General features: G+C 56.3%; 1 protein-coding gene across 2 annotated transcripts in view; it reads right to left on the bottom strand.

The window, feature by feature from the left end:
- Positions 1 to 24361, bottom strand: part of CLPTM1 (CLPTM1 regulator of GABA type A receptor forward trafficking) — a 27527-nt gene continuing 3166 nt past the window's right edge. The window contains exons 1-14 of one of the 2 annotated variants that reach the window (XM_007491574.3): positions 21047 to 23281; positions 20420 to 20532; positions 13373 to 13496; positions 12330 to 12488; positions 11485 to 11602; positions 10407 to 10492; positions 5694 to 5814; positions 4700 to 4944; positions 3821 to 3914; positions 3142 to 3332; positions 2428 to 2523; positions 2088 to 2223; positions 1124 to 1291; positions 1 to 623 (exon numbers count right to left, since the gene is read on the bottom strand). In XM_007491574.3, the coding sequence (XP_007491636.3) occupies positions 421 to 623; positions 1124 to 1291; positions 2088 to 2223; positions 2428 to 2523; positions 3142 to 3332; positions 3821 to 3914; positions 4700 to 4944; positions 5694 to 5814; positions 10407 to 10492; positions 11485 to 11602; positions 12330 to 12488; positions 13373 to 13496; positions 20420 to 20532; positions 21047 to 21238 (2046 nt within the window). In that variant the 5' untranslated portion in view covers positions 21239 to 23281 and the 3' untranslated portion in view covers positions 1 to 420. Of the gene's footprint in view, positions 624 to 1123; positions 1292 to 2087; positions 2224 to 2427; positions 2524 to 3141; positions 3333 to 3820; positions 3915 to 4699; positions 4945 to 5693; positions 5815 to 10406; positions 10493 to 11484; positions 11603 to 12329; positions 12489 to 13372; positions 13497 to 20419; positions 20533 to 21046; positions 23282 to 24361 lie in introns of those variants that run through there. The other variant, XM_001375220.5, reaches the window with a different exon arrangement.

A 24361-nucleotide genomic window follows, 5' to 3' on the forward strand; every position in this document is an offset into this window, starting at 1 on the left:
TAAGTTAAACACCCATATGAATTTATTAAATCCAGAGTCTGTGTCGGGGGCAGGAGGGGCACAGGAAGGGATGAGAGATGGATCTGGGGTTCTGGAGGGAGAGCTCTTGGGGGCCTGGCCCCCCACCCCACCTCCCCGCCATGATGCGATGGCTTCACAATGATTACAGATGGCGCTGGAACTGACATAGGGACAGACAGGCAGGGACGGCCCCCTGCTACCCGCGCTCCCAACAGCACCCTTCCCGCCCCTCCTCTTCCTTCTCTCCCCACATCACAGCAGGGGAGCGGTCCCCCGAGCCCCTCCCTCCCCGTCTGTCCAGGGTAGGGGGGATGGGGAGGCGCTCCCTGCCTCGGGGTCACAGTGAGCTGGGGTGGGGGTGGGAAGAGTGCCCTGGCCAAGGAAACCAGGGGGAAGAGACTAATCCTTTTTCTTGTCCTCGGCCTGTTTAGGGGCGGGCCCCTGGTCTTGTCCCGGGAGGGGGCCATCCCCGCTGGGGGCGGGGGGCGGTGTCAGGGCCGCCAAGGCTGTCTGCGCCTCCCCGCTCATTCCAAACTCGTTCACCCGTGTGGGATCCACTCTGTATATCCAGCGCTGATAAAGATAGATGAAGAAAACCACATCTGGGGAGAGGAAGGAGAGAGTGGTGAGGGGGGGCCGGGCCAGGCTGCCCACCCCCATGCTCAGGGCTAAGGGCCTGAACTCCTCCAGCTATCTCATTTGACAGAGATGGAAACAACTAGAGTGACCAAGGCAGGATTTGAACACCGGTCCTTGACCCCCTCCAGATGCTTAGCAGACCTTGGAATTGTGGGACCCCAGGATCACAGTAGAGCAGGTTCTGGGGGGTGGCTGCCACCTCCACAGGAGACCCCCCGCCAGGGAGGACGGCTCTGTAGCCATCTACAAAGAGGAGGCTGTTCACTAGGCTGAGCCACAGTCTGTCAGCCCATGGTCCATCCCTCGTTCCAGGCCTGCCCTCTGGGCCAACTCCTTCCCTGGGCCGGCATGTACCAGGCATTCAATAAACGTCTGCTGAGCTGGACTGTGCCCGGGAGCCCCAGAGGCCGAGGGGCATCCGGGGCCGTGCTGCAAGGCTCTCCTCTAAGGTGGGGGTGCTCACCGTCCCGAAGACAGCCGATACGGTACATCACCGGCATCTTGATGACGAAGGCGAACAAGTCATCGATGAAGGTGTTCAGGGCTTTGTAAGTCAGCATCCGCCAGGGCAGGTGGGCCACCGACTTGAGCTTGTAATTGATAAAGAGCTGGGGCGTCATGGTGATGAAGCCTGCGGGGCGGACAGGAAGCGGGTCAAAGCGCTGCCCCATCTGCCCCATGACTGGGTTGGGCCAGCAGCCCCCGAGGACTTCCCAGACTGCCCGGTCGACAAGGCCAGCGCCTCCGTGTTACCAATGGGGGAATGAGGCTCCAAGGCCGGGTTGGCATTCCGCAGTGTCCTGGGCTGTTGGTCCAGACCCTCGGTTTTACAGATGGAGAAGCTGAGGCCGGCAGGGAGAATGCTGTGCCCAGTGAGCCTGACCCCCACGTCTGGCCCCAAACAACACTGGCTACCACACTGGGGGGGCACGACTAGGGCACAGCCCGGGGTCCACACAAGGCCCCTTCCCCAGGCCTCCCACTTCTGTCCTTCCTTCCCAGCCCACCTCCAGCTTCCGATCTCAGGGGCCCCCCAATTCTCCCAGAGACCATTTCCTCCAACTCCCCTCTTCTAGCAGACAGGGAAGGGGCCTGGACTGGGGCCGGGCAGCAATTAAAAGACGGGCCTCCCACAGCCGGCCAGGGAGCCCTCAGCCTCAGCCTGTGGCTTCCTGCAGCCCTGGGTCTTGGTCCTGGTCTGCCCCCAGGCTGCACAGTCAGAGGGGGCAGGGCTACCTGGTGCCCTGGGGGCGGTGGTAGGGAGGCATCAGGCCTTCCAGGCCCTCCTGTGCTCCTTGGGTGCTGGAGGAGGATGGACTGAAGGTCCACTGAGACCCTCCCCCAAGACAGGCCTTCTGCCAGCATCGCCAGGTCGTGGGCTCCAAGCAGGCTCACTTCCTTCCTCGTAGGGCCCAGCAGACACTCACCGAAGGTCAGGAGGAAGCCATACAGCATGCTGAGGACCCAGGAGTACCAGCCCTTGTGCTCCATGTACAAGAGGCTGTACACGGCGTAGCAGCCCAAGAGAGGGAAGAGGATCCAGGACAGGTACCTGAACGCCATCTGCAGGGGGGAGCCTGGTCACGGCCTGCTCTGGGCCCCCCTGCCCCCACACTGTCTCCTTGGCTTTCTGGCCCTGCCCAAGGGACTTCCCAGAACACTTCCCAGCAAGCCAGAGGGGCGTGTGTTCCCCAGGGATGCGGACACCCCAATACGCCCAGGGAACAGCCGCCCCCCCAGCTGATGCCCATCCCTGCCCACACTCACATCATCGTAGACCTTGGTGGAGGACTCAATGTAGGTGGACTTATCCTTGAAGGTCAGGCGGGGGAACACGCCGGCCACCTTGTTCTCTCGGTCCAGCTAGGTGGTAGCCAAGAAAGGATTAAGCGGCAGGACGGCGACCTTCCCCTCCTAAGGCCAGCCCCAATGCCCCTCTCTTTCCCACATCCTGAGGGTCTCTTCTTGTCCCAGAAAATCCCCAATACAAATTCCCCAATCCTTGGGGAGGTGTGGCCTTGGAAACTCCCTGAGCCTATACCAGAGGCAGGGGTCAGCGCTCTCCCCAGAGGGGCTGGGGGAAGGGGGTCAGTGCTCTCCCCAGAGGGGCTGGGGGAAGGGGGTCAGCGCTCTCCCCAGAGGAGCTGGGTGGGGTCAGCGCTCTCCCCAGAGGGCCTGGGGGGGGGGTCAGCGCTCTCCCCAGAGGGCCTGGGGGGGGGGGGGGAAGGGGTCAGCGCTCTCCCCAGAGGGGCTGGGTGGGTGGGGTCAGCGCTCTCCCCAGAGGGGCTGGGGGGGGAGGGGTCAGCGCTCTCCCCAGAGGGGCTGGGGGGGGAGGGGTCAGCGCTCTCCCCAGAGGGGTGGGGGGGAAGGGGTCAGCGCTCTCCCCAGAGGGGCTGGGGGGGGAAGGGGTCAGCGCTCTCCCCAGAGGGGCTGGGGGAGGGGAGGGGTCGGAGAGGGAATCAGTGGCTCTGGGATCCTCACCCGGACATCCATGACTTTGGTTATCTTCCACAGGTCAATGAGGACGCCAATGAAGACGCTGACCTGGACCACAAAGTTGGTCTCGTTGTCGAGGATATAGAGAAGGACTACGAGGGACTGGAACACGCCAAAGAAGACAGAACGGACAGAGAGGCCCTCCAGGGACTGCCGGCTGTTCCAGAACTGAATGTCTGTGGGCCCAAGATGAGGATGGGGTTGAAGTGAGGCCAGGGCAAGAGGGGGGCATCTCTCCATCTCAGAGCAGAGGCCAAGGCCCCCATCTCCCTCTCACACCAAGTATGCCCCACGGTGGGGTTTCAGAGGGAAGCTCTGGGGCTCCCCCTGCCGCCAGGACCCTGCCCTGCCAGCCCCAGGGCTGTGGAGTTCCCCTTGGCCCAGGCAGCTGACTCCCTAATCCCCTGAAGCCCCAGGTGGGGGTGGGGGTGGGGTGGGGGCAGGGTGGAGCCTTTCCTGCTCTCTGCCTGGAAGTGCCCGCCTGCCACCCCACCCTTCGGGGATGGCCCTGACCAAGCACCAAGCTCCAAGCAGCCTGGAAGCAGGGGGAGGGGAGCGCAGCTCTTGGCTCAAAGTGGATAGAGGGTTCTGCCCCCACCCCCAGCAATGGGAGCTTGGGCCAAGCAGGGGGGCCCTGGCCTTGCCCTGCAGGGAGGCTCCCTACCATTCTTGAAGGCCAGAAACTCGAAGACACTGTGGACGATGGAGACGATGATGGTGAGAGCCAGGAGGTAGGGGTTCGTCTCCAGCAGTGCCACCTAGGCCAGGCAGAAGAGAGAGGGGGTCCCGGTCAGGGGGGATTTCTTATCGTTTCTTCTCCCAAAGGAGTCCCAGGCCTATCTCCTGGGCTCTGGTCCCCTACGCCGTTCAGGGCACCTGTCTCAGGAAGGATCTCCCATGACCACCACGGTGAGCCCGAGAGGAAGACGTTCAGAGCCAAGAAAGGGATGCAGGGCAGCAAACTTGGGAGGTCAGGGAGGTGAGGAGGGACAGCAGAGGGAAGCGAGAGCAAAGGAGGCAGAAGCTGGGCCAGGGGAATGCGGACCCCAAGGGCAGTGGAGGCTGCCCATCTCCCTGCCTGCATGAGCCTCCAGGGAAGTTCCCAAGAGCAAATGCCTCCTCTCCATGAACTTGGGCCAGCTGCCAACCAAGGAAGGCACAGCTAAGCTAGGTCTCCCCGCTTAGGGACCACCCTAACTCCCCTCACTGGACAGAGGAAGAGACGATACGAGCGAGGGACGAAGGGAAGATTTATTTCTTAAGCACCTGCTGTGTGCTGGGCACCATGCTAAGTGTTTTATCAACATTATCTCATTTGATCTTCAAAACAGCCTTCACAGAGAGGGGCTGCCGTTATCCCCATTTTACAGTTGAGGCAGTCCAAGGGAAAGGTCCCACAGCTGGCACATATATGCACTTGGATTTGAACTCAAGTCTTCTTGAGTATCCACCGCATCAGTGGCAGCTTCACGAAGACCCAGAAAAAGGAGGTGGGGGAGACTGATGGGTCAGTGACCCGAGGTCTGGGAGGGCCTGCACTCACCTTGACCGAGTCCTGCTCCTCATCCGATTGCTCGTACAGGTCCTCACCCAGGAAGTTCCAGGGGGACCGGGTGCTTTGGGCCGCGTAGAGCTGCCAGCGCCACAGGGACAGGGGGCAGAAGGAGAGGCGCAGGGGCAGGCTGGCCAGCGTCTCATTGATGGGGTAATAGTCTCTCTGCAGGTTCCAATAGTCATTGAAGTAGATGATGGGGTAGTAATCACCGCTGACAGCATCAAACTGTACATCTGAGGGGGTTCAAGGGAAGAGCGGAACAAGGTGAAGAGTGGGCCAGAAGCTGAACCCCAAAACCAAAGCCCTAGACCCTGCCATAGGGGCTGAAGACCGCAAGAGATAATGAACACCAGGCTTGGAAACCAAGAGGGAGAGTGCTGCGATCTGGGATTTCATCAGCAGCTACAGCAAACTCCCACGTGAACAAAGGCCCTCTGCCAGTGGCAGGGAAACACTCCAGGGAGCCCGCCTGGAGCTTTGAGGGGTGTGTAGTGGCTTGTCCAGGGTCACAGAGGCAGTATGGATCACAGCCAGGATTCGAACCCAGGGCTTTTGAGCTCCAAGGCCAGCCATCTAGCCACTGGACCACACTGCCCTGCTGCAAATATCAGTTCTTATTCCAAGGCCAAGGTTCGGAGATGCTGATTTAGGATTCTGAGGTATCACCTCCAAGGCAGTGAGAGGCCTATGGGACAGGCCCCTAAGGGTAGCCTCCTGAGACTGGGGGCAGGAAGGAAAGGAAGGTAGCCTGCTGGCACTGGGAGCAGCAGGGGATGGCAGGGGGTGGCAGGAGACACGCAGCTGGCAATGAAAGCAGGAACCACAAGAGGGGAGGACACGAAGGAGTCAGCCTACACTGGCCTCCCCACAGCCTCTTACAGAATGACACAAAGCGCCTTCAGCCTTCAGTCAGCTCCAAGGAGGACAAGAAAGCAGGGAACAGGGGCCAGGAAGAGCCTCCGGGAGAGGGGGAAACACTCACATTGGTCCAATGGCGGAGGCACGCTGCCCTTCACCCAGGGTGTGTGGTCATCTACAATGTTGATGGTGAGGTTGGGGTGCCAGTGGGAGATGACCTCCACGGGGCCAAAGTCTTCCGCTCGCTGTAAGGACAAGAACACAAGGCAGCATGGGAGAGCCCAAACGTGGTGCAGGTGCAGATGGAGACCTGGGAAAATACCCCAAGCTCTCTGGACCCATCTGGGGAGGGCCGACAGGAAGGAACTCAGGCCCCTCCCTGTGAAATGAGGGCAACCTGGGTGATTGTGGGCTGCAGCACAGCCTGGAGAGGCCTTCCCCCGACCCACTGATCTCAGGCCAAGTCCCCTCCACTCTGTCCTGGGGCTGTTCCAAAGCTACTTCTCTCCCTGGGTCTCCAGTCAGGCCAGATCACCCCCTCTACTCAGAATGTGGCAGCAGTGACTGTTCTTGCTGCCCAAATTAGCCTGCCGATGGCCATTTCTACAGGCACGCCTGGTCCTGGGTTGGCCTCTCACTCCCAGCCTTCCCTTTAGCAGCCCAATGTTGTGGGGGAAGTCCTCGCCCTCTCCTATCATTGGGTCATTCAAGGCTTCCTGCCCAACCACCAGAGGTAAGCTAGGCTTTCTCAAAGTCAGTGAGCCACCTGGGCCTGTTGTGTGCCAGGCACTGGGCTAAGCACTGGGGCTACACAGATGGGCAAAAAGAGTATCTGCCCTCAGGGAGCTCCTGGTTTAAGGGAGGGAGATCATTAACATGAGAAGGCACCATGAAAGGCTTCTTGGAGATGGAGGGATTTGAGCTGGGACGGAAGGGAGCCAGGGAAGTCATGAGACAGAGATGAGAGGCCCAGGCATGGGGGACAGTCAGTGCAAAGGCCAGGAGGGGGTAGATGGCAGATGGGCCAGTCCGGAAGCTCAGCCAGGGATACCGAATCCCAGAGGATGTTGGGAGAAGTAAGGAGCAAAAAGAATGGAAAAGGAGGGAGAGGGAACAGAGCACCTTTCCTTTGATCCTGGAGGCAATAGGGAGCCACAGAATTGAGGATGGGGAACATGGCTGGAACTACACTTTGGGAAGAAAGATGCCCTACAGGCAGGAGACACAGGCTCAAGGCAGGAGAACCAAGAGCTGGCTCCTGAGAGTGCAGGCCTAGTAGGACGAGGGCCCAGACTAGAGGAGAGATGCTAAGGAGGTCTGAGTAACAGTTATGGGCGGCAGGTTGGAAGTGATGAAGGGGGAGTGAAAGATTCCCATCGAAGTGTCAGCCCGGGTGACAGTGGCCTGTACAGTAAGGTGTTCTGTCCCTTCTGGACATGCCGAATTTGAGATGTCTCTATGGTAGCTGGGAGGCTAAGCCTGAATGTCAGGAGAGGTCAGCACTGGACGGAGGTCTGAGAAGCGTCCACCTGGAGACAAGCACCAAGTCCCTGAAAGCTCAAGTGGACAGGTGAGAGAGAAAGGAAGGACAGGCAGCCCCTAGCCCTGGCAGGCAGCCATGGTGCAATATGGAAAAGGAGCCAGGAGAGAGAGAAGCAGCAGTTAAGAGAGTAGGAGGAGAGGAGAGAGGGAGAGACAGAGATAGAAGAGTGGGAGGAGGAGGTGTCCTGAGCACCAAGAGAGAAGAAAAGAATATCCAGGAGGGAAGGATGATGGACAGTGTCCAAGATCGAGGAGAAGAAAGCTAGAGAGATCACTGGACGTGCTGAGATCCCTGGCAAGTTTGGAGAGAGCTGCTGTCTGTGGCATGGGGAGATCAGGCTCCACCAGACTGCAGAGAAAGGGAAGAAGGGAAGGAGGCCCTAACTGTGGGCTCCAAAGAGAGGAGGGCTATGGGACTGACCACAGTTAAAAGGGCTGGATGGGGCAAGGGGATGATAGGGGAGACCTGAGCAGCAGAGAAGGAGCCAGTGGGCAGGGAGCGAAGTGAGAGAGGGGCAAGGATAGAGGAAGCCTCCTGCTGGAGTTGGGGCCCCTATGGGTGTGGAGGATCTGGCCTTGGCTAGGAGACGGAGGGAAGGAGGAGAGAGCAGCAGAGCAGCTGAGTGATGGGAGATGAGGAGGAGGGGGAAGAGGGAACTCAGTGAACAAGGCAATTCTCAGCCGAGTCTGCGGTGTGGGGAGCTGTGAGGGATGTAAGGAGTGCAAAGATCCTGAAGAGCAGCCACAGGGAGTGGGAGAGGTAGGAGAGGGAGTCACTGAGAGGCCTCCAAGGACTGCTTTGCTGCCCGGTCAGGCTTGCTGCAGAAGCAGCTAGTGGGATGGTTCAGGGCTGAGACCTGGCAAGCTAAGATCAAAGGTTGTTTAAACTGCAAAAGCTTCTGTGCCCAGATGCCCCTGGCTATTCCCTTGCCCATCTTAACAGCTTCCCCAGCATGGCCCCTTAACATTTGTCCTTCCTCCTCTGCAGCTGCTTGTTTGCTGTCCCTGTGCCTTCTCCCACTGCCTATCCCCCCATAGTCAGGGCCCCAGGGCTCTGTGCCAGACCCTCTGACTCCATTCTCTCTCCTCATTCCCCCAGTCAAGCTATCTCCTGCAGGGAGACTCCCCAGATCCCCAGTGCATAATCCAGCCCCCTTCAGGCTTCTGGGTGCACCTGTCTCAGGCTGCTCTTCTCCTGGCCTATTAATGTTACCAGTCTCCTCCTCCTTCCTCGATGTCTACAATTCTGACATCCTTGAGCAGTCTCTGAGACCCTTTACTGTCCCCAGTGACTCCAAAGTCCCAGAGATCTTACCTCAAGCCCAGGAGAGGGAAAGGTTTTTGGAAGAGACTTTCGGGGAGGGGTCCAGTGAACTTAGATGGGAAAGAAGCCCCGTGTCTTTATCTTCACTAACCTCTAAGTGAAATTTAGAAATTTTCCCAATTATAATGTGAACTATAAACCTGTTGTTTTAGCAAGAGCTGCGGCAGGAGTCACAGCCATTTTTCTCTCAGTTGTTTCAGATTTCAGAATACCATTTGTGGTTGTTGTTCAGTTGTGTCTGACTCTTCATGACCTCACTTGAGATTTTTTTTTTTGCAAAGACAGAGTGGCTGGCCATTTCCAGCTTCTCCAGCACATTTTACAGATAAGGAAACTGAGTGCAGTGACTTAGAAAGGATCATACAGCCTAGAAGTATCTTTGGCCAGATTTGAATCCAGGAGAATGAGTGTCCCTGGTGTTCTAGGCACTGTGCCCCGAGCTGCCCCAACTACAAAATATCATTTATATTCAGCCTTCCTTTGAAAGTGCTAGTCAGTAATCTGCTGGAGTCCACCCCCAACCCCAGAGTGGCTTTTCAATCTCTTGGCACCTGCACTTCAGTAGATCTGGTTTCCCTTCTCATTCTCAGATCTAACTTTATGCTTTTCAAGTCTTTCACTAGCCTGGGAAGAGGGCTGTGACCCTCGGGTGGTGGCAGTCTCCTCTGTCCCCTCCCTCGACATGCCTGAGGCTTCTATTGCATACCTCCCCCCTCAGAAGGTTTCCTTGGCTGCCCTCTCTGACCTCCCCTCTCCAGCCTTCATTCAGCTGCCCAAGGACTGTACTGAAAGCAGAGAGTTTGAAACCTGCCACCTCCTGGCTCCTGAGCCTTTTTGTATCAACACTGGCATAATAAGAGGCAGTGCCTGGGCCTGGGAGCCAGAAGACCTGAGGGCAAGGCCCCTCTCTGAAGGAGGGCCAGAATTGGGGGCCCTGCTCTGCCCCATCTCTCCCTTTCTTTTTCTGTCTCTGGCTCTTTTCTCTGCCAAAGGAGATGGGCGCATGACTGTCTTTACTTCCCTTAGTGATAACATTTCAGAGGTGAAGGGACTAGGGGTGGAAATCCTCACTCCCCTGTAGGAACTGGATGCTTGGGTGGAGAAGCCGAGAATCTTCAGAGGAAGGGAGCACTGGGCCTCTGAAGGGGAGGGGAGAGGAGGAGGCCTGGCATTCTTTTCTGGGGCCTGGGGCTCAGAGTTCAAGCCCATACCATGACCTCCAACTTCAAAGGAAGGTCAGGCAGCAGGGACAGAAGTTCTGGGGACCAGGACTGACCAGAGGGATCCCAGGAGCCTGAGCTCACCTCTGGGCAACTTAGCAAGGATGCCAATGTGCCAAGGAAGTAGGGGCATCTGGGCTGGAGAAGAGAAGCCTCTGGGGCACATGGCAGCTGCCTTCACACACACAGTAAAGGCTGTCTTGGGCAAGAGGGATTCACTTTGTCCTGTACGGTCCAGAGGGTGACAAAAAGTGGCCCTGAAGCTCTGAGGAGGCAGATGAAGGGGTCAGTGGGCTGAACTGGCCCAACACCACCCAGGCAGCCCCTGCTGCTCCTCCTTGGGCCCTTGGGAAGGCTTAGCTACCTGTCATCACTATTCTCCACTTCCCCAGAGCCAAATATACTCTCCCTCCTCAGGAAGCGAAGGGGAGGCACAATCCCGGGCCAGAGACCCAGCTTTCCACTGCTGCTCACCCGAGGCCCACATAAGGCCCATGCCTGGAACCACACAAGGACAAGACAGGGAGGGCAGGAAGCTGGGCCTCACAGGGATGCTAGGTGGCAGTTAATTCCACCTCTTCAATGTCCACAGGCGAGAGGGAAGCTCAGAGGACATGGGCCTCCTTGGTGGCTCAGGGAAGGCTGAGAACAGGAGCTGGCTTCTCCTGAAGGTGTGGGAGAAGCCTGGGCAGAGCCCACCAGAAACCTGCAGGATGAGCACAGGTACCACCTGCCCCTCTTCCCCCATTACCTTAATCATTTCTGGGTCAGCTTCTGTCTCCCCTGTCAGCAGGTTCTTGGTTTTCTGAAAGCGCCTCCGTTTATATTTGTTGATCACTAAGTGGGAGGGAAGGAGGACACCTGTGAGGGCACTGGGACACCCATTGGGAGCACGGCCTTAGCTAGCCCAGTGAGCCCTGAGGAAGCCAGTTTGGGAGTGGGTGCTCGTCCCATCTTTCAGGGGCCGAGAAGGCCCGGCACTGATGCCCAGGGCTCTCTCAGGCCCACCTCCTCCCCAACCCCAGGATTCTGGGGGCCCATGAAATCTGCTTCCCCAACCCATCCACATTGTGCCAAGAGCTTCCAGAACCCCTCCTCCCCTTTTGGCCCCCATGACCCCAGCAGGATCCTTGGCCTCTAGAGACTGGTTCCTCTTGTCTGTGGCCACTATCCAAATTCTTCAGCCTGACATTCAAGGCCTCCAGGGCTGGGGTGGGGGTGGGGGTGTTGTCAATGTCCTTCCCAACCAACTCAAGAATCACTCACTGAATTGAATTCACCCTCAACGACTTTCCCAAGTCTGTCTTTTGAAGTGTTTTATTACAATGAGAAATGTCCTTCCTCTTTCTTCCACCACAACCAAATCTGCACTCAAAACTAACCTCCAGGCAGTCTCCTCAGGCGAAGCCAACCCAAAGCCCCTTTCAGGCCCAACACTAACAGGGCAGTGCTGGCAGCTCCCGGGCTCCCTGTGTCTTGAGCCTCATGTCTCCTCCTCATAATCCAGGAGCTCAGTCTTGCCTCAGATCCCAGAGCTGAGGGGTGCCAGTGCCCAGCACGGTCTCCCTGTCCCTCCCTGTTCTCCCAGCTTGGCTGGTCAAGAGTGTGGGGCTTGGGGGCAGCTGGGTGGCTCAGTGGATTGAGTCAGGCCCAGAGACAGGAGGTCATGGATTCAAGTCTGGCCTCAGACACTTCCCAGCTGTGTGACCCTGGACAAGTCACTTGACCCCCATGGCCTAACCCATACCACTCTTCTGCACTGGAACCAATACACAGTATTGATTCTAAGATGGAAGGTGAAGGTTAAAAAAAAAACTGTGGGGCCTTACTTCGCGACGTATGCACAGTGGCCAGCCGCCTGTACAAAGCCTTGTGTTTGGGGTCTGGGTGGAAGCCGCTCTTGGTGAAGTACACATGGATGTACATGGAGCCATTTTGCTGCACACTCTGAAAGACAGGCAGAGGGCAGACAGTGAGGACCCCTAGAAGCACCCCAGCCTCTCCGGCAGGTCCCTCGCCCAGCCTGAGCCATCTTCTCACCACTAGCCCAGGGCCTGACCAATACTCAGTCTGGAGATACAAGAGATGAACATTGTGGTGCTGGGGGCCCCAGGAGGCTCTGCAGCCACAAACTTCCCCATATGACAGATGGGGACACTCCACCGGACCTGGAGCTCAGAGGGCTTCAGGCCCTCTCCAGGCCCAATTTTCTGTTATGTCCTGGAGGCAGAGCTGGACAGTCCCAGGATCCCCCGGGCCTCCAAAGGTAGGAGCCTCCGTCTCCGCACAGCCGAGTGGAAAGACCCTGTTGACTCAAGTGCTAACTCCACAGGACCATGCAGGCCTGTGGGCTGGGGCTCCCTTCCATCCCACCTTCTCCAAGAAGCCTTTTGGGATCCCCCTTCATTCTGGGGTTGATGATCCCGTCCTCCCCTGAGGGCAGGCCCCCTTAGCACAGCAGACTCTTGGTCAAGGTTCCCAACTTGTACCCCAGGGGCTTGCTCCACTCTGAGAATTCTCCTGGGACAGAGACTGGGTCTGCAATGTGATCAGTAAAGGGGACTCGCAGCACAGGTCAGCACTTCTCTGCAACTCCAAGTCAGGCATCTGCTGAACTGAAATGAACGGGCAAACCAAGGCCCAGGGACAAGAGGGGGCTCGGCTGAGCTCTCACCGGTGGGATGTCCAGCTCGGCGAAGTGCTCGTAGCAGCCGTCCGAGTTCTCCCCACTGGTCCAGTCCCCGTAGACGAGGTCTTGCTGCTCCCAAAAGAGTGCTGAGGTGGTATTGAAGTCTGTAAAGTGCTCATGTTCGGAGATGTACACGTGCAGGTTCTGTGGGGAGAAGGATCTCTGCTCCCCTCTGGGCCAGCCTCTTCAGGCCCCCTCTTGAGCCTCCCCGCTGAAGAGGAAATCAATGGCTGCCCCCCATCCCAGGGGGCGACTCCCAAATCTCTGGCCAGCCCTCCCCCCAGTGTTGCAGGCAGTGGCCTGTCTGACTCATGGGGTTCCCTGCCTCGGGCCTCTTTCCCCACTTCAATCACTGGCCTGAGCCTTCTCTCCATTCCCAGGTCCAGGCCAGGTCCTCCTCACCTCGCCAGGCTTCCACGCTACTGCCAAGTATGGCTCTAACCCTCCGCTCTCCGTGCCCCCAGGTCTTCCGAGTTCGATCAATGGCAGATCTCTGCCCAGCACTTCCGGCCTGTGCCTCTACCTTTCCAGTCTAAGTTCTTGCCCAGCCCAACAGCGGGCCAGCGGCCTGGAACACCCTCCTCCTCAGATGGTCCCCACTGTTTATTTTCTCTCCTTCTCAGATGATGTTTTTGCCAGCCCACTAACCGGACAAAAGGAGCTGCCTACAGACGGGACAGCTTAGGCTTCCATCCCCAAAGTCTGGCTCCCTGAGGTCCGCTAAATTCAATAAAAGGGTTGGTTGGGGGGAGGGGAAGAACCTCCAGGTTCCTCAACAAGCTTCTGAGGGCCAACTTGCGAGTGAGATGCAGAGGAAAGAGCCCTTCCCCAAACCAGGAGAATGGAGTCCAGTCGCCATCCCTGCCCCTGGCCGCCTGCCAAGCTCTGCGGGTCTCAAGTTTCCTCAACAGTAAGAGGAGGGTCCAGCACACTGAATGACCATGACTCCAAGTCCCCCCAGGAAGTCCTCCCCCCTCCAAGTTTGTCCCCAGAATGGCCCACCTCCCTCCTACTCCCAAGCCGCTTACCATTAAAGTATCTTTTGGGAAGAGGTTGCGGCTAGGGACTCGTGGGGCTCCTCCAGGGCTGTTTGGGTCCTGTGGTGCTGGCCCACGACGAAACCAACAGCTAATGGCCCAGATAATGAAGATTCTGAGAGTGTGGGAAAGGAGAGGAGAGATGAGGGAAGGATGAGCGGATCTGGACGCTGGGGGGGGGGGGGGGGTCAGGAAGAGCTGGCCAAGGCACCCACCGTTCTGAACTGCCCTCCCCAAGTTCCTGCGGGATCAGGGAAACCATGGGAAGCACCTGGACAGCCAGCACTGGGAAGGTCACTGGCAGAGAGAACCCCAAAGACACAGCAATGCATAACTGACCTTGGCAGAACTCAAACTCGGGCCCTCCTAGTGCCAGGGTCAGCCAGCTCTCCCGTACACCACACTGCCTGTCAGTCTGGGCAGACTGTTCAGCTGAGCCTCAGAAGGTCAGACAAGATAACCTCGAGATCCCTTTTAGTTCTACGAGCCTGAATCTGACACCTACAAGTTGGGTCACCAACCTCCAGCTCTGAGCCCCTTCCACAGCTGGAGCTACCAGAGGCCCCTGGCTCTGTGGCTTGGGGAGGGGGAGTTGGCCAAGGGACCAGAAGACCCTCTTGCCCACCCCCAGTCTGACAGAGAGCCAGACCCCAGGCTGAAGAGTGAAGCAGTCACTGCCCACCTGGAGCCACCAGGCACAATCAGCAGCTGGCTGGGCTGCCCTCTCTCCATGAGCTGGGCACTCAAGCTGTCCCCCCCCCCTTCAGAACTCAGCCCAAATGCCAGAGATTGCCTGAGGCCTCGCCCTGCCCCCACAGCTATTCTGGACCTTTGTAGGCAGACTAATCCATCCATCAGTCTTTCTATCTGCATCCATCCCTCCCTCCCTCCCCATTTAGCTCGGCTCTCTCTCCCAGGCCCTCGGTATGAGGTTTCCTGCGCCAGGGTTAAGAGGAATTTGTCCAGCAGGACAGCCTGTGTTTGCAATTGGCGGTTTTCTCACTTTCTCACTGAATGGAGGAAAGGAATTTAGAACTGACTGGGGAAAAAATGAGTTTCTGTGCTTAATAAAAATTAAAAGCAAGGGAGCTGGGTGGCTCCGTGGATTGAGAGTCAGGCCTAGAGATGGGAAGTCCTAGGTTCAAATCTGGCCTCTTCCCAGCTGGGTGACCCTGGGCAAGTCACTTGACCCCCATTGCCTAGCCCTGCCCACTCTTCTGCCTTGGAGCCAATCTATAGTATTGACTCCAAGACGGAAGGTGAGGGTTAAAAAAACAAAAAATTAAAAGCACAAAGAATGTAAGCTCTCTGAGGGCAAGGAGGAAGGGAGGGAGGGGCTGGAGAAGAACAAGGGATCAGATGGAAGCAGCCACCCTCATTCTGCCTCGGGCCCCTTGGTTCTAGCCAGGATGCCTTCAGTCCTCAAAGGGCCAGTCCCAAGCGGGAGAGAAAGCTGCTTGACTGCAGAGGCCACAGGCAGTTACAGGAGCAGGCCAGGACCTCCCTGGCAGTGACCAGCTTTGGTCATGGGCAGGGCCTGGTCTCCAGTTGGAGGCCTTCTGGGTGCTCTCCTGCAGGGTTTCTCAGGGACAGAAGGGCTCAAAGTCCCAGTTCTGAGTCCCTTTGCTTTGGAGGCTCCCAGGCAGAGCTCCTGCTGCACAGGGGTGGATAGACTTTGTGGTGACCGTGGCCTCAGGAGGAGCCTCCCTGACAGCCTGCTGATCCCGAGGAAGGCTTCGACTGCCTCACCCAGCTCCTCTGGGGCATGAGAGAATGGAGGAAGAGACTGTGGCCATGAGGCTGAGGAGGGCAACTGGGAAGAACCTGAATAACCCTCCAACCTGAGGATGGTACAGCAGAAAGAGCTCCAAGCATCTGGATTCAAATCCTGCTGCTAACATTGACTGGTTCTGCAATCTTGGACAAGCCCCTGAGCTTCCTCTCTATGAAATGAGAGGCCTGATGGGACCCTGATCCTCTGGAGGAAAAGAGAAAGTGGAGCGAGACAGGGAAGAAAGGAGCGATGGAGAGAGGAAGAAGAGCTATTTCTCTATCACTCTGTGTGGGGCACAGACAGACCACCACACAAGATGGGGGCCTGGCCCAGAGAGGTCTGCGCCCACAGTCCTCCAGCAGGTTTTTGGGGCTCTCACCATGACCCCAAGCAGGGCATGTCTGCTGGGCAGATGGGAAGACCAGAAGATACTGGCTGCTGAGGGCAGAGGCCTGAAGCACCCTTCAGGGTTACTGCAGAGGCCACGAATATTCTTGTAAGTCTTTTCCCTTATTATCTTTTTGGGATACAAACCCAGCAGTGCTATGGCTGGATCAAAGGGCAGACAGTCTTTTATCGCCCTTTGGGCATAGTTCCAAATTGCCCTCCAGAATGGTTGGACCAATTCACAACTCCACCAGCTATGCATTCATGTCCCTACTTTGCTACATCCCCTCCAGCATTTATCATTTTCCTTTACTGCCATATTGGTCACTCTGCTAGGTGTGAGGTGGTGCCTCAGTGTTGTTTTGATTTGCATTTCTCTAATCAGGAGGGCAGAAATTGGCTTTTTTTTTTTAAAGCCCTTCCCTACCATCTTAGAATCAATACTAAGTATCAGTTCCAAGGCAGAAGAGTGGTAAGGGGTTACAATGGGGGTTAAGTGACTTGTCCAGGGTCACACAGCTGGGAAGTGACTGAGGTCAAATCTGAACCCAGGACCTCCCATCTCTAGGCCCGGCTCTCAATCCACTGAACCACCCAGCTGCCCCCAGGGTTACTGCTGAGGGAAAGAGTCAGCATCTCCAGAAGTGGAAGCTGGAAGCCCTTGGAGGCAGGTTATGCCAAGCCTCTGTGGGATGCCCCAGAGGGACAGTAACAGCCATAGCAGCTGGCTTTCCTCTAGGCCTTGCCTTATAGCAAGCCTGGGAGGGTGAGGGTACAAGTGTGCCTTCCTGTCTTACTGGAGATGCCACTGTAGCAGCCAGAGATGAAGGGCCTTAGCCCAGGGCCCTCCAGAGGCCCAGGCTGCTTCCCTCCTTGTCTTGCCTCAAAGGTGCTTCTGTGCCCCCTGAGCTGGATGAGCAAAAACTTCCCCAGGGTCCTGTGGCCCTCGGGGCTCCTTCCTGGGCAGAGGGGCCTGCACAGGACAGCCAGCTGCCTGTCACCTGCCCAAGCTCTCCCCATCCGGGGCCCAGGGCTCCAGTTCATATCCTCATCCTCACCGGGGCCCCTCTGGGCCACCTGCAGCTCATCCAAATAAGGCCTCTGCTCACACTATAAAAATCCTAGCTCGGAGTCCTCACCCCTTTGCAAGACCATAGATCAGAGCTGGCAAGGGCTTTACACTGAGCCCGACTATTTTAAAGCTGAAAAAACTGAGGCTCATTCCAATCTTTTTAGCCTTCTTTCTCATTTTTAGGCAAGTACCAACCTACTCAGCACCCTGGGCCCGAGGCCTCCCCTCTCTTCCCTGGGTCTTTGTTCCCATGATTCCTGGCCCCCCTCCACCTCCATGTTTGGCTGAAACAGTTGTCTTCCTTCAGGACCCAGCTCTAAAGCTTTCTTACATGAGCAGCTTTCCTGAACCCTGACTTCAAAGCAAGAATCCCCTGCTTCAAACTTGTCACAGACAGGGCAGCTGGGTGACTCAGTGGATTGGGAGCCAAGCCTAGAGACAGGAGGTCCTGGTTCAAACCTGGTCAGACACTTCCTGGCTGGGTGGCCCTGGGCAAGTCATTCACCCACACGGTCTGGCCCTTTGGAACCAATACTTAGTATACATTCTAAGACAGAAAGTAAGGGTTTAAACAAAAAACATCCTCGTAGCATTTGCTCCCTGATTTGTCTGTTTAATCCTTTACCCCCCAATGCTGAATGTGAGCTCTCTGACAACAGGTCTCCCCTCTGGGTCACAGGTGCCTATCACAGGGCCCTACCGAAAACTTCAACCAATGGCGGCTGAATTTCCCTCTCGCCTCAACTGCTGCAATAGTTGCTGCCAGGGCTCTCCACCGGCCCTCTCAGGCTTCCCCCCTGTCCCGGGAACCACTGGCACATCTGAGGCCACCAATCGGGTAACCAGGCTAATCGGTTACAGTCACCTGCTGTTCTGACCCCCCCACGAGGCGTGAGCTCACAGGGCGCAGACCACGAACCAACGACAAGAGCACTGGACACCCCACGAGAGGGTGCCTAGGAAGTACTGGCTGACGGCCGAGAGCCGCCCCAGGGAGCTGGAAGCACGACGTGCCTCAGGATTCAAAAAGAAGAGCAGAGCAGCTCTCCCTCTCCTAGTTCCCATTTTAAGGCAGATCAGTGGAGGGTCCAGAGCAGAAAACTAAGTGAGGGCCAGTGCTGCAGCCCTCCCCAGAGTTGGTCCCGCTCAGAACCACAAGCTGTCCACCAGAAACTGCTGCCCTCTGCTTTTAAAGGGAGGGACCAGAGGCACAGGGATGGCCACTGCCAGGGTCAAGGGGGGAGCTGGAGAGCACTGGGGGTCAGAGCTATAAGCATCCTTGAGCCTAGCTACTCAATCACCTCAACTAAAGGGGGAAACGGAGGCTCAGGAAGAAAAGACTTAGCCCAAAGTCCCCAAAATGGGTCTAGAGGCAGCTTTGGAACCCTAGGCTCTCCAGCTGTGCCTTGAGTGGACTAATTGGAGTGAGATGAGGCCCCAGCTGAGGCCATCATGAACCTCCTGGATGACTCTGGGCAAATCCTTCCCTTCTGAGTCTTCATGTCCTCATCAGAGCACCAGGCTGGAGTCAAGACGACCAGAGTTCAAATCTAGCCTCAAACATTACATGCTGTGTGACCCTGGGCAAGTCACTTCATGTCTGCCTGCCTCAGTTTCCTTATCTGTTAAGTGAGGACCATAAGATTGAGGTTGAGGACCACATGAGGCCCTATTTGTAAATGTCTTAGCCCAGTGCCTGATACACCGCAGGTGCTCTAGACCTTCTGTCCTCCCTTTGTACCAACTGATCTTTAAGACCCTCAGCAGTTGCTGGTTTTAAAAAACAATATCCGCCTTCTCTGATGATCCGTGACAGCTACAGGGGCCACAGCTTCACCTTCCCCAGAAGGAAGAGGTTGGCCCAGGCAGTTTCCAAAGTCCCGAGACCCTGCTAAAGGACGGTTCGTTCCATGCTCCATGACACCCCCCCTGAGCCTGGCAGCTCCTGAGCGGTCCTTTTATTCCTCCAGGGCCCAAAGGCCATGGGCAGTGCTAGAAAGAGGCCTTGTCCCAGCAGGCCCTGGGGACCTTGGGGGTCATGAAGGCCAGCCCTGCTACGGAGCAAAAGAGGAAACAGAAGGGTAGCAGTGGGAGGAACTGACTTTGAAATCAAGGCTCTTCCCACTGAGTCGCTGAATCTAATTAATCTCCTCACCTGTCAATTGGGGTTGAGCAGACTCATCCCTAAACCATAGTTTGCCCCTTTGGAAAGGAACTAAATAGATGGGGTCCAAGTGCTCTTCCAAAGGCAAACCCCCTACATCAGAGACTTGCTCTAGTCCAAGGCACCAAGGACGGGGCTGGCCACATCCAATCAGGGGACACATGTTCAGTGCCGGAGAGGCCTCTGTTTCCAAGACATACAAAGTAGGACAGGACTAGCTGTTTCCTAAGGTCCAATCTAGACTCCATTCTAGAGATTTGGACCCCCATGGTCCTACCCCAAGAGTTCCTTGGGGGTGAGGGTCTTGTCAGAAACGCCCAGCCTGGTTCCCCCCCCTCTGGTGATCTCATTGGCTCCCCATGGCTAACAACTCTCCTATTTGCAGTGGCAGCCCCAACTCCTCTCCAGAACTCTGGTCTCACATCACCAAAGGCCTACTGGGCGTCTCTAACTGGCTCCCAAGTCTTGAGCCTCAGGGTCAGCCTCGGATGAGCCCCAGTATCTGTCTCCTCCTGATACAAGGCCTCTCCCTCTCCTGCCTGGACTAACCCAGTCCTTTTCATCTCCTTGTCTCTAGTTCAAGGCTTCTTGACCTGGGTTCTGGGAACTCTCCCAGGAAACCAATCACACGGGGCCTCTGGCTGAAGGGGAGCATTTCCTTCAGGCTTCGGCGGCCTGTCCAAGGGGTCTTGGTGCAAAAGCTCTGCTCGGGCCTCCTCCTTTCTCCAATCCCCTGGCTCCACTTGGCCTACCAAAGGGATTCTCCACCAGCATGGGCTCCCTTCCTAGGATCACGGAACTCCAGGGGGAGCTTCCCATCACCTTCAAGATCACAACACACCAACTCTGCTGGGTCCTTCTTGCATACTACGGCTCTCCTCTCCTGTCATCCAGTCCAACGAACTTTCTCTCCATTTGCAACAGCACACTCTCCCCACTTCTTACCTCTCCAGGGAATCCTCCCCACCTTTCCTTCAGGCCTGCACTCCAGGGCCACCTTATACAAGAAGTCTTCCTGGACCTTCCTCCCCTCTCCCTTCTCCTGCTCACTTGGCCAGGCCCTGGAGAGTTCCCTGAGGGCCGGGGATAGTCTCCACTGCCTCACTCTGGATCTTTGGCCCTCTACAGGGTGCCTGGCAGAGGAGGCACATCAATGTTTGCTGACTGGCCAGATAAAGCCAGGTAGGTGACAGTCTAGACAAAGACACTGGGCACTACAAACTCAGTCTGAGTCAAGAGTAGGACAAGACAGCAAAAATGCTAACTGCCTCTCAGGATCCATTAAGCCAGGACAAGCATCTGGGGCAACAGAGGCGGCTGCTCCACTGTGCCCTATGCCGGCCAAATGCCATCTGGAAACCTGGGTTAAACTTTTTAGTGAGGGACCCTGAAAGGCTGGAGCACCGCTTGGAGAGTGATCAGGATGACGGGGGAAACAGGAAGTTGGGACAGAAACTGAGAGGGATGAGGCCTGCTCTGTGTGGGCCCTGATGAGGGGCGGACGAGCTCCCCATCACTGGAAGAAAGTTCAAACAATCACAACAATCCCCGTTGGGAATGTGCTCGAGGACTAGGTGCCCGCTGGGTTCCCTTCCCCACTGTTTCTCTGGAAAGTGGTCACCAGCCTGGCGGCCCCCCTACCTAAACAAGACGCCTTTGATGACCTGCCAGGCGTTCGGAGCAGCCTGTGGGGCTCTGATCTGTGGCTGGGTTTCTGTGGCTGGGTCCCCTCCAACACTGCCATTGCTGGTCACCTGTGGGCAGCAGGGAGAAAGAGGTTAGGCCTAGAGCATCCCACCCCACTCCTTTCTGGGTTTCTCTTGCTCTCTGTGGTCCCTGGCATGAGAGATGTGCTTGGTCTAGGAGGGGACGCAGGATGCTGAGAAGTTAAACTTGGGCTCTTTCTGGCTCTGAAGCCTGCTCCCTAACCTCTCTGCCCAGGCTGTTGTGCACTGTGAATAGAGCCAGAAGCTCAACAACAAATCACCAGACCAGGCCTATCTACAGGTTGGTCATCCCTTGTTTGGTCCCCCCACAAAACTGAGAAGCAACGAGCATGTTAATATAATCTGCATCTCACTGAACTGAAGTGCAGGAGGCCAGAAGCTCACTGGGGAGGGGTAGGCCAGCTCCTGCCTGTCCTCCCTCCCAGAACCCGCTCTGCAATGGCCTCTTCCCTCCCATTCTGTCAGGCCCTGCCTGTGGGCACCCCTGGGACAATCAGTCACCACCTTGTGACATAATGGACCAAAGACATTCCCAACTTACCGCTCCTTTCATTCCCAGGGTCCATGGAAGAGCCCAGGCTGGAGAAGGCAGAAGATCCACCCACCAGGTCTTCCCCTGCCCCATCACCAGGCCCCTTCCCTTCACCCTTGCAGACATGCCACCAGCTGAGCTCCCCTCAACACAGTAGGTCTGAGTTTTGTAGAATTTGGAGATCATCAATCCAAATCTCATTTTACAGATGTGGAAACTGAGGCCCAGGAAGGAAAGGACTCACTCTGCCCCTGCACTCCAATGCCTCTCGGTTCTTCTCTGCACCCTTATACCAAGTGACTTGTCATGACCTTGAACAAGTGGCGGCTCTTAGGGTCTCCCTTTCCTCCAGCCCGTTCCCCAGCTAGCTCAGGGTTCCTGTCTAGCCATCCCCCACAGAAGCAGGCCCCAGGCAGTGGATATCAAAACAGTCCCCTTGGCTGAAGGCTCTGGGGAAGCCAATCTCTCATTTCTACAAAGGGCTGACCAGGGAGGGTCTCAGGGCAGGTTTAAAGAACAAATTACCCCAACCTGGATTTGGGACATGATACAGCTGGAAGTCATTGGCTCCTTAGAGAGAGTACAGTGAGCCCGACTCTCCCTGGACCCAGGAAGCCCAAGCCAAGCAGGAAGGGAAATGACTTGCTCAAAGTCACCCCACCAAGGAATGGCAGACAAGGCTGTGAATTCAAGGCCCTTACTGGTATCTGCTCAGGCCTCAGCAGGAGCTCTATGACCTTCATGCTTACATCAGGTCAAAGCTCAGAGAGACCTACTGACCAGTGGTCTTTGACAGACAGACCTACTGAGGCCTGGGCAAGGTCACCCAGCATGTCACGTCACATCCTTGTCCCCTTTCCCCCCTCTTTCTCTTATTGTTACATTTTTTAAAACTTTTTCAAAACTGAAATTTTCCAAAAAATTTTCAGGGAAAAAAATCATTTCGAATTGTCCAGAGAAACCTGGTGGAGATCATTCTGAAATGGAGATTTCCTTGAAGACTTGCTGTGTTCTCAGTCTAAGTCAGGAAAAGTAGGAGCACGCTCCTCCATCCCAGCTCTACTCCTCCAGGCACTCAGCCCTTTCTTGCCCCCGTTCTGATAGCACCCAGATTCTGCTCCCCCTCAACACACCACATGGCTGTCTTCAACCAGCTAATCCTGCATTCTGCTCCCATGATGCTTTGTCATTTATGGGGTGGGGTGGGAAGAAGGCTATGGTCTTAAACATGCCAGGCTGGCCACCTCCTGCTAGAGCTCCAGTTAAGCACGAGGATATGGACCTCCATCAGTGGCCCTTTGCTCCATCCAGCCTCAGCCTTCAGGAAGCCTTCCCTGACTACTCTAGGTCCAGGAATTTCTCCCTGCTCAGGGGAGGGAGTCCTTTAGGCCCCAGTTCAGATCCAGCAGGAGCCATTTCCTTATCACCCTCCCATTCCCCTCAGGGCCTGGATGGAATCTCCCCTGACCCCTCCTGGGAGCTGCCTAAGCCTCATCACTGTCTCCCTCCTACTGAAGGGAGAGCTCCTGGTCTCCCTGGCCTACAGGGCAGGGACTCTCCTCCCCAGCCTGTCCTCCCTCGTGGCTTCCTGATTCCTCTGCACCACACTCCCCCACCATCCCCCATCCCCTCTGGTGCTTGAGAACAGAGAAAGGAAGACTGACCCCAGGAGGGCTCCAGTGGTATTCCCCACAACAGACTGACCTGATATTTCTAGAACCACCACAGGGAGGAGGGGAGGGTTCTGGACTTGAATCCAACTCACTAACTTGAGGAGGGCCTTGGGCAAGACACATTCTAGGCCTCAGTTTCCCTATGGGTAAAATGAGGGGCCTGGCCTGGATAGGGCACAATGAGCACAGGCTTCTGGGAAACCTGCTACTTGACCTTGGCCAAGTTACTCAAGTTAGTAGGGTCTGTTTTCCCCTCTCTAAAATAAATGGGTTGGACAAGAAGCCCTTTCCTTCCAGCTGAGATGTCTTTGAGGGTCCTGCTAGCACCAGAACATGGCAGATTGACTCTCAGGATTACCAAGCTCCCTCCTCCTCCCCAGCACCCTGGGAGCACAGGATTCCCCCCTCCTTTGGAGCAGACACTAGAAAGCCCAGCACATCACTAACTGATGTCAGTGACTCCCCAAGCTAAAGGGGCTCAGGATCACTGCACCAGCTTTGGCCTGGGCTTACATAGGGGTCTTGTGAAAGAGCATGGGGGGGAGGGGGGTGCTGGAAACACACACTCAGCTACCCAAACAGAAGCATCTCTGTGGAGTAGCCAAGGTGCAAAGTTATCTGTTTATGACCAGGGGTTTCTGGGACTCAGCTGGCAGGTGGCCTGACCTCCAAGGAGAAAGCCTTCACCAAGCTTAGCAATGGTAGCCAAACCCTAGCCCCCCCCCCCCAACCAGAAGGATGGGGGAGTCAGGAGCTGGCTCCAAAGGGCCCCTGATTATACCAACAAATCTACTATTAGCCTCCTCTTCCAAAAGCCCCAAATAACCCAACTTCCTGGCCTGCCTTTGGAAGCTTCTCTGGCTGGTCTGAATCCACTAGATTCTGGTCACATTCATCAACCAGGAATTAGAGACTTCCAGAGCCTAAGTCTTACCCTTGATGTGGCTGACCCATATGTTTTCTCCTACCCTGCTGCCTGCCTCAGTTTTCTAAGGCTTAGCATGCTTCTCCCTCCCTCCTGTCTCTCTCCATCTCTCCTCTCCTCTCCTCTCTCCCATCTCTGTTAGCTTGTGTGTGTCTGTCCATCCTCCTCTCTCTTTCACTTATCTCTCCTCTCTCACCATCCTTAGCCTTCCCTTTGTCTCTCCATTTCTCCAACCTTTCTCCTACTTTCTCCATCTCCCTCTCTTTCCCATCTCTCCATCCTCCTCCCTCTCTCCCCTGTCTCCATCTCTCTCTTTCCTTCTCTCCTCTCCATTCTTCCTTCCTTGTCTCCATTCTTTGAGCTCCTCTGGCCCTCAGTAGGGAAGGCCCCTCACTGGATCCTGATCTCACTTAGCCTGGGGGGGGGGGGGGGGGGGGAGTTGTCCCCTTGCCCTTGGAAGGTGTCATTCAGTCTACCCAGACTAGGAGCTGCCCCCTCCTTCTTGAGCATTGACTGAATCTTCCTGCACAAGAGCTGGGCCCACATGGGGCTTAGTATCTCTGGCTGTTACAAGGCCACAGTGTCACAGTGAGATCAAAAGCACAGAATCTAAGGTCAACAAAGGTTACTGACTCCCTAGAGCCCACCTCACTCTGGACCTCAGTTATCCCCATTTTGTAAACTGAAGGGATATGAACCAGAAAATCTCAAAGCCACCATCCTGCC

The sequence above is a fragment of the Monodelphis domestica genome, chromosome 4, assembly GCF_027887165.1.
Source record: "Monodelphis domestica isolate mMonDom1 chromosome 4, mMonDom1.pri, whole genome shotgun sequence".
In the NCBI taxonomy this organism is placed as follows: domain Eukaryota; kingdom Metazoa; phylum Chordata; class Mammalia; order Didelphimorphia; family Didelphidae; genus Monodelphis; species Monodelphis domestica.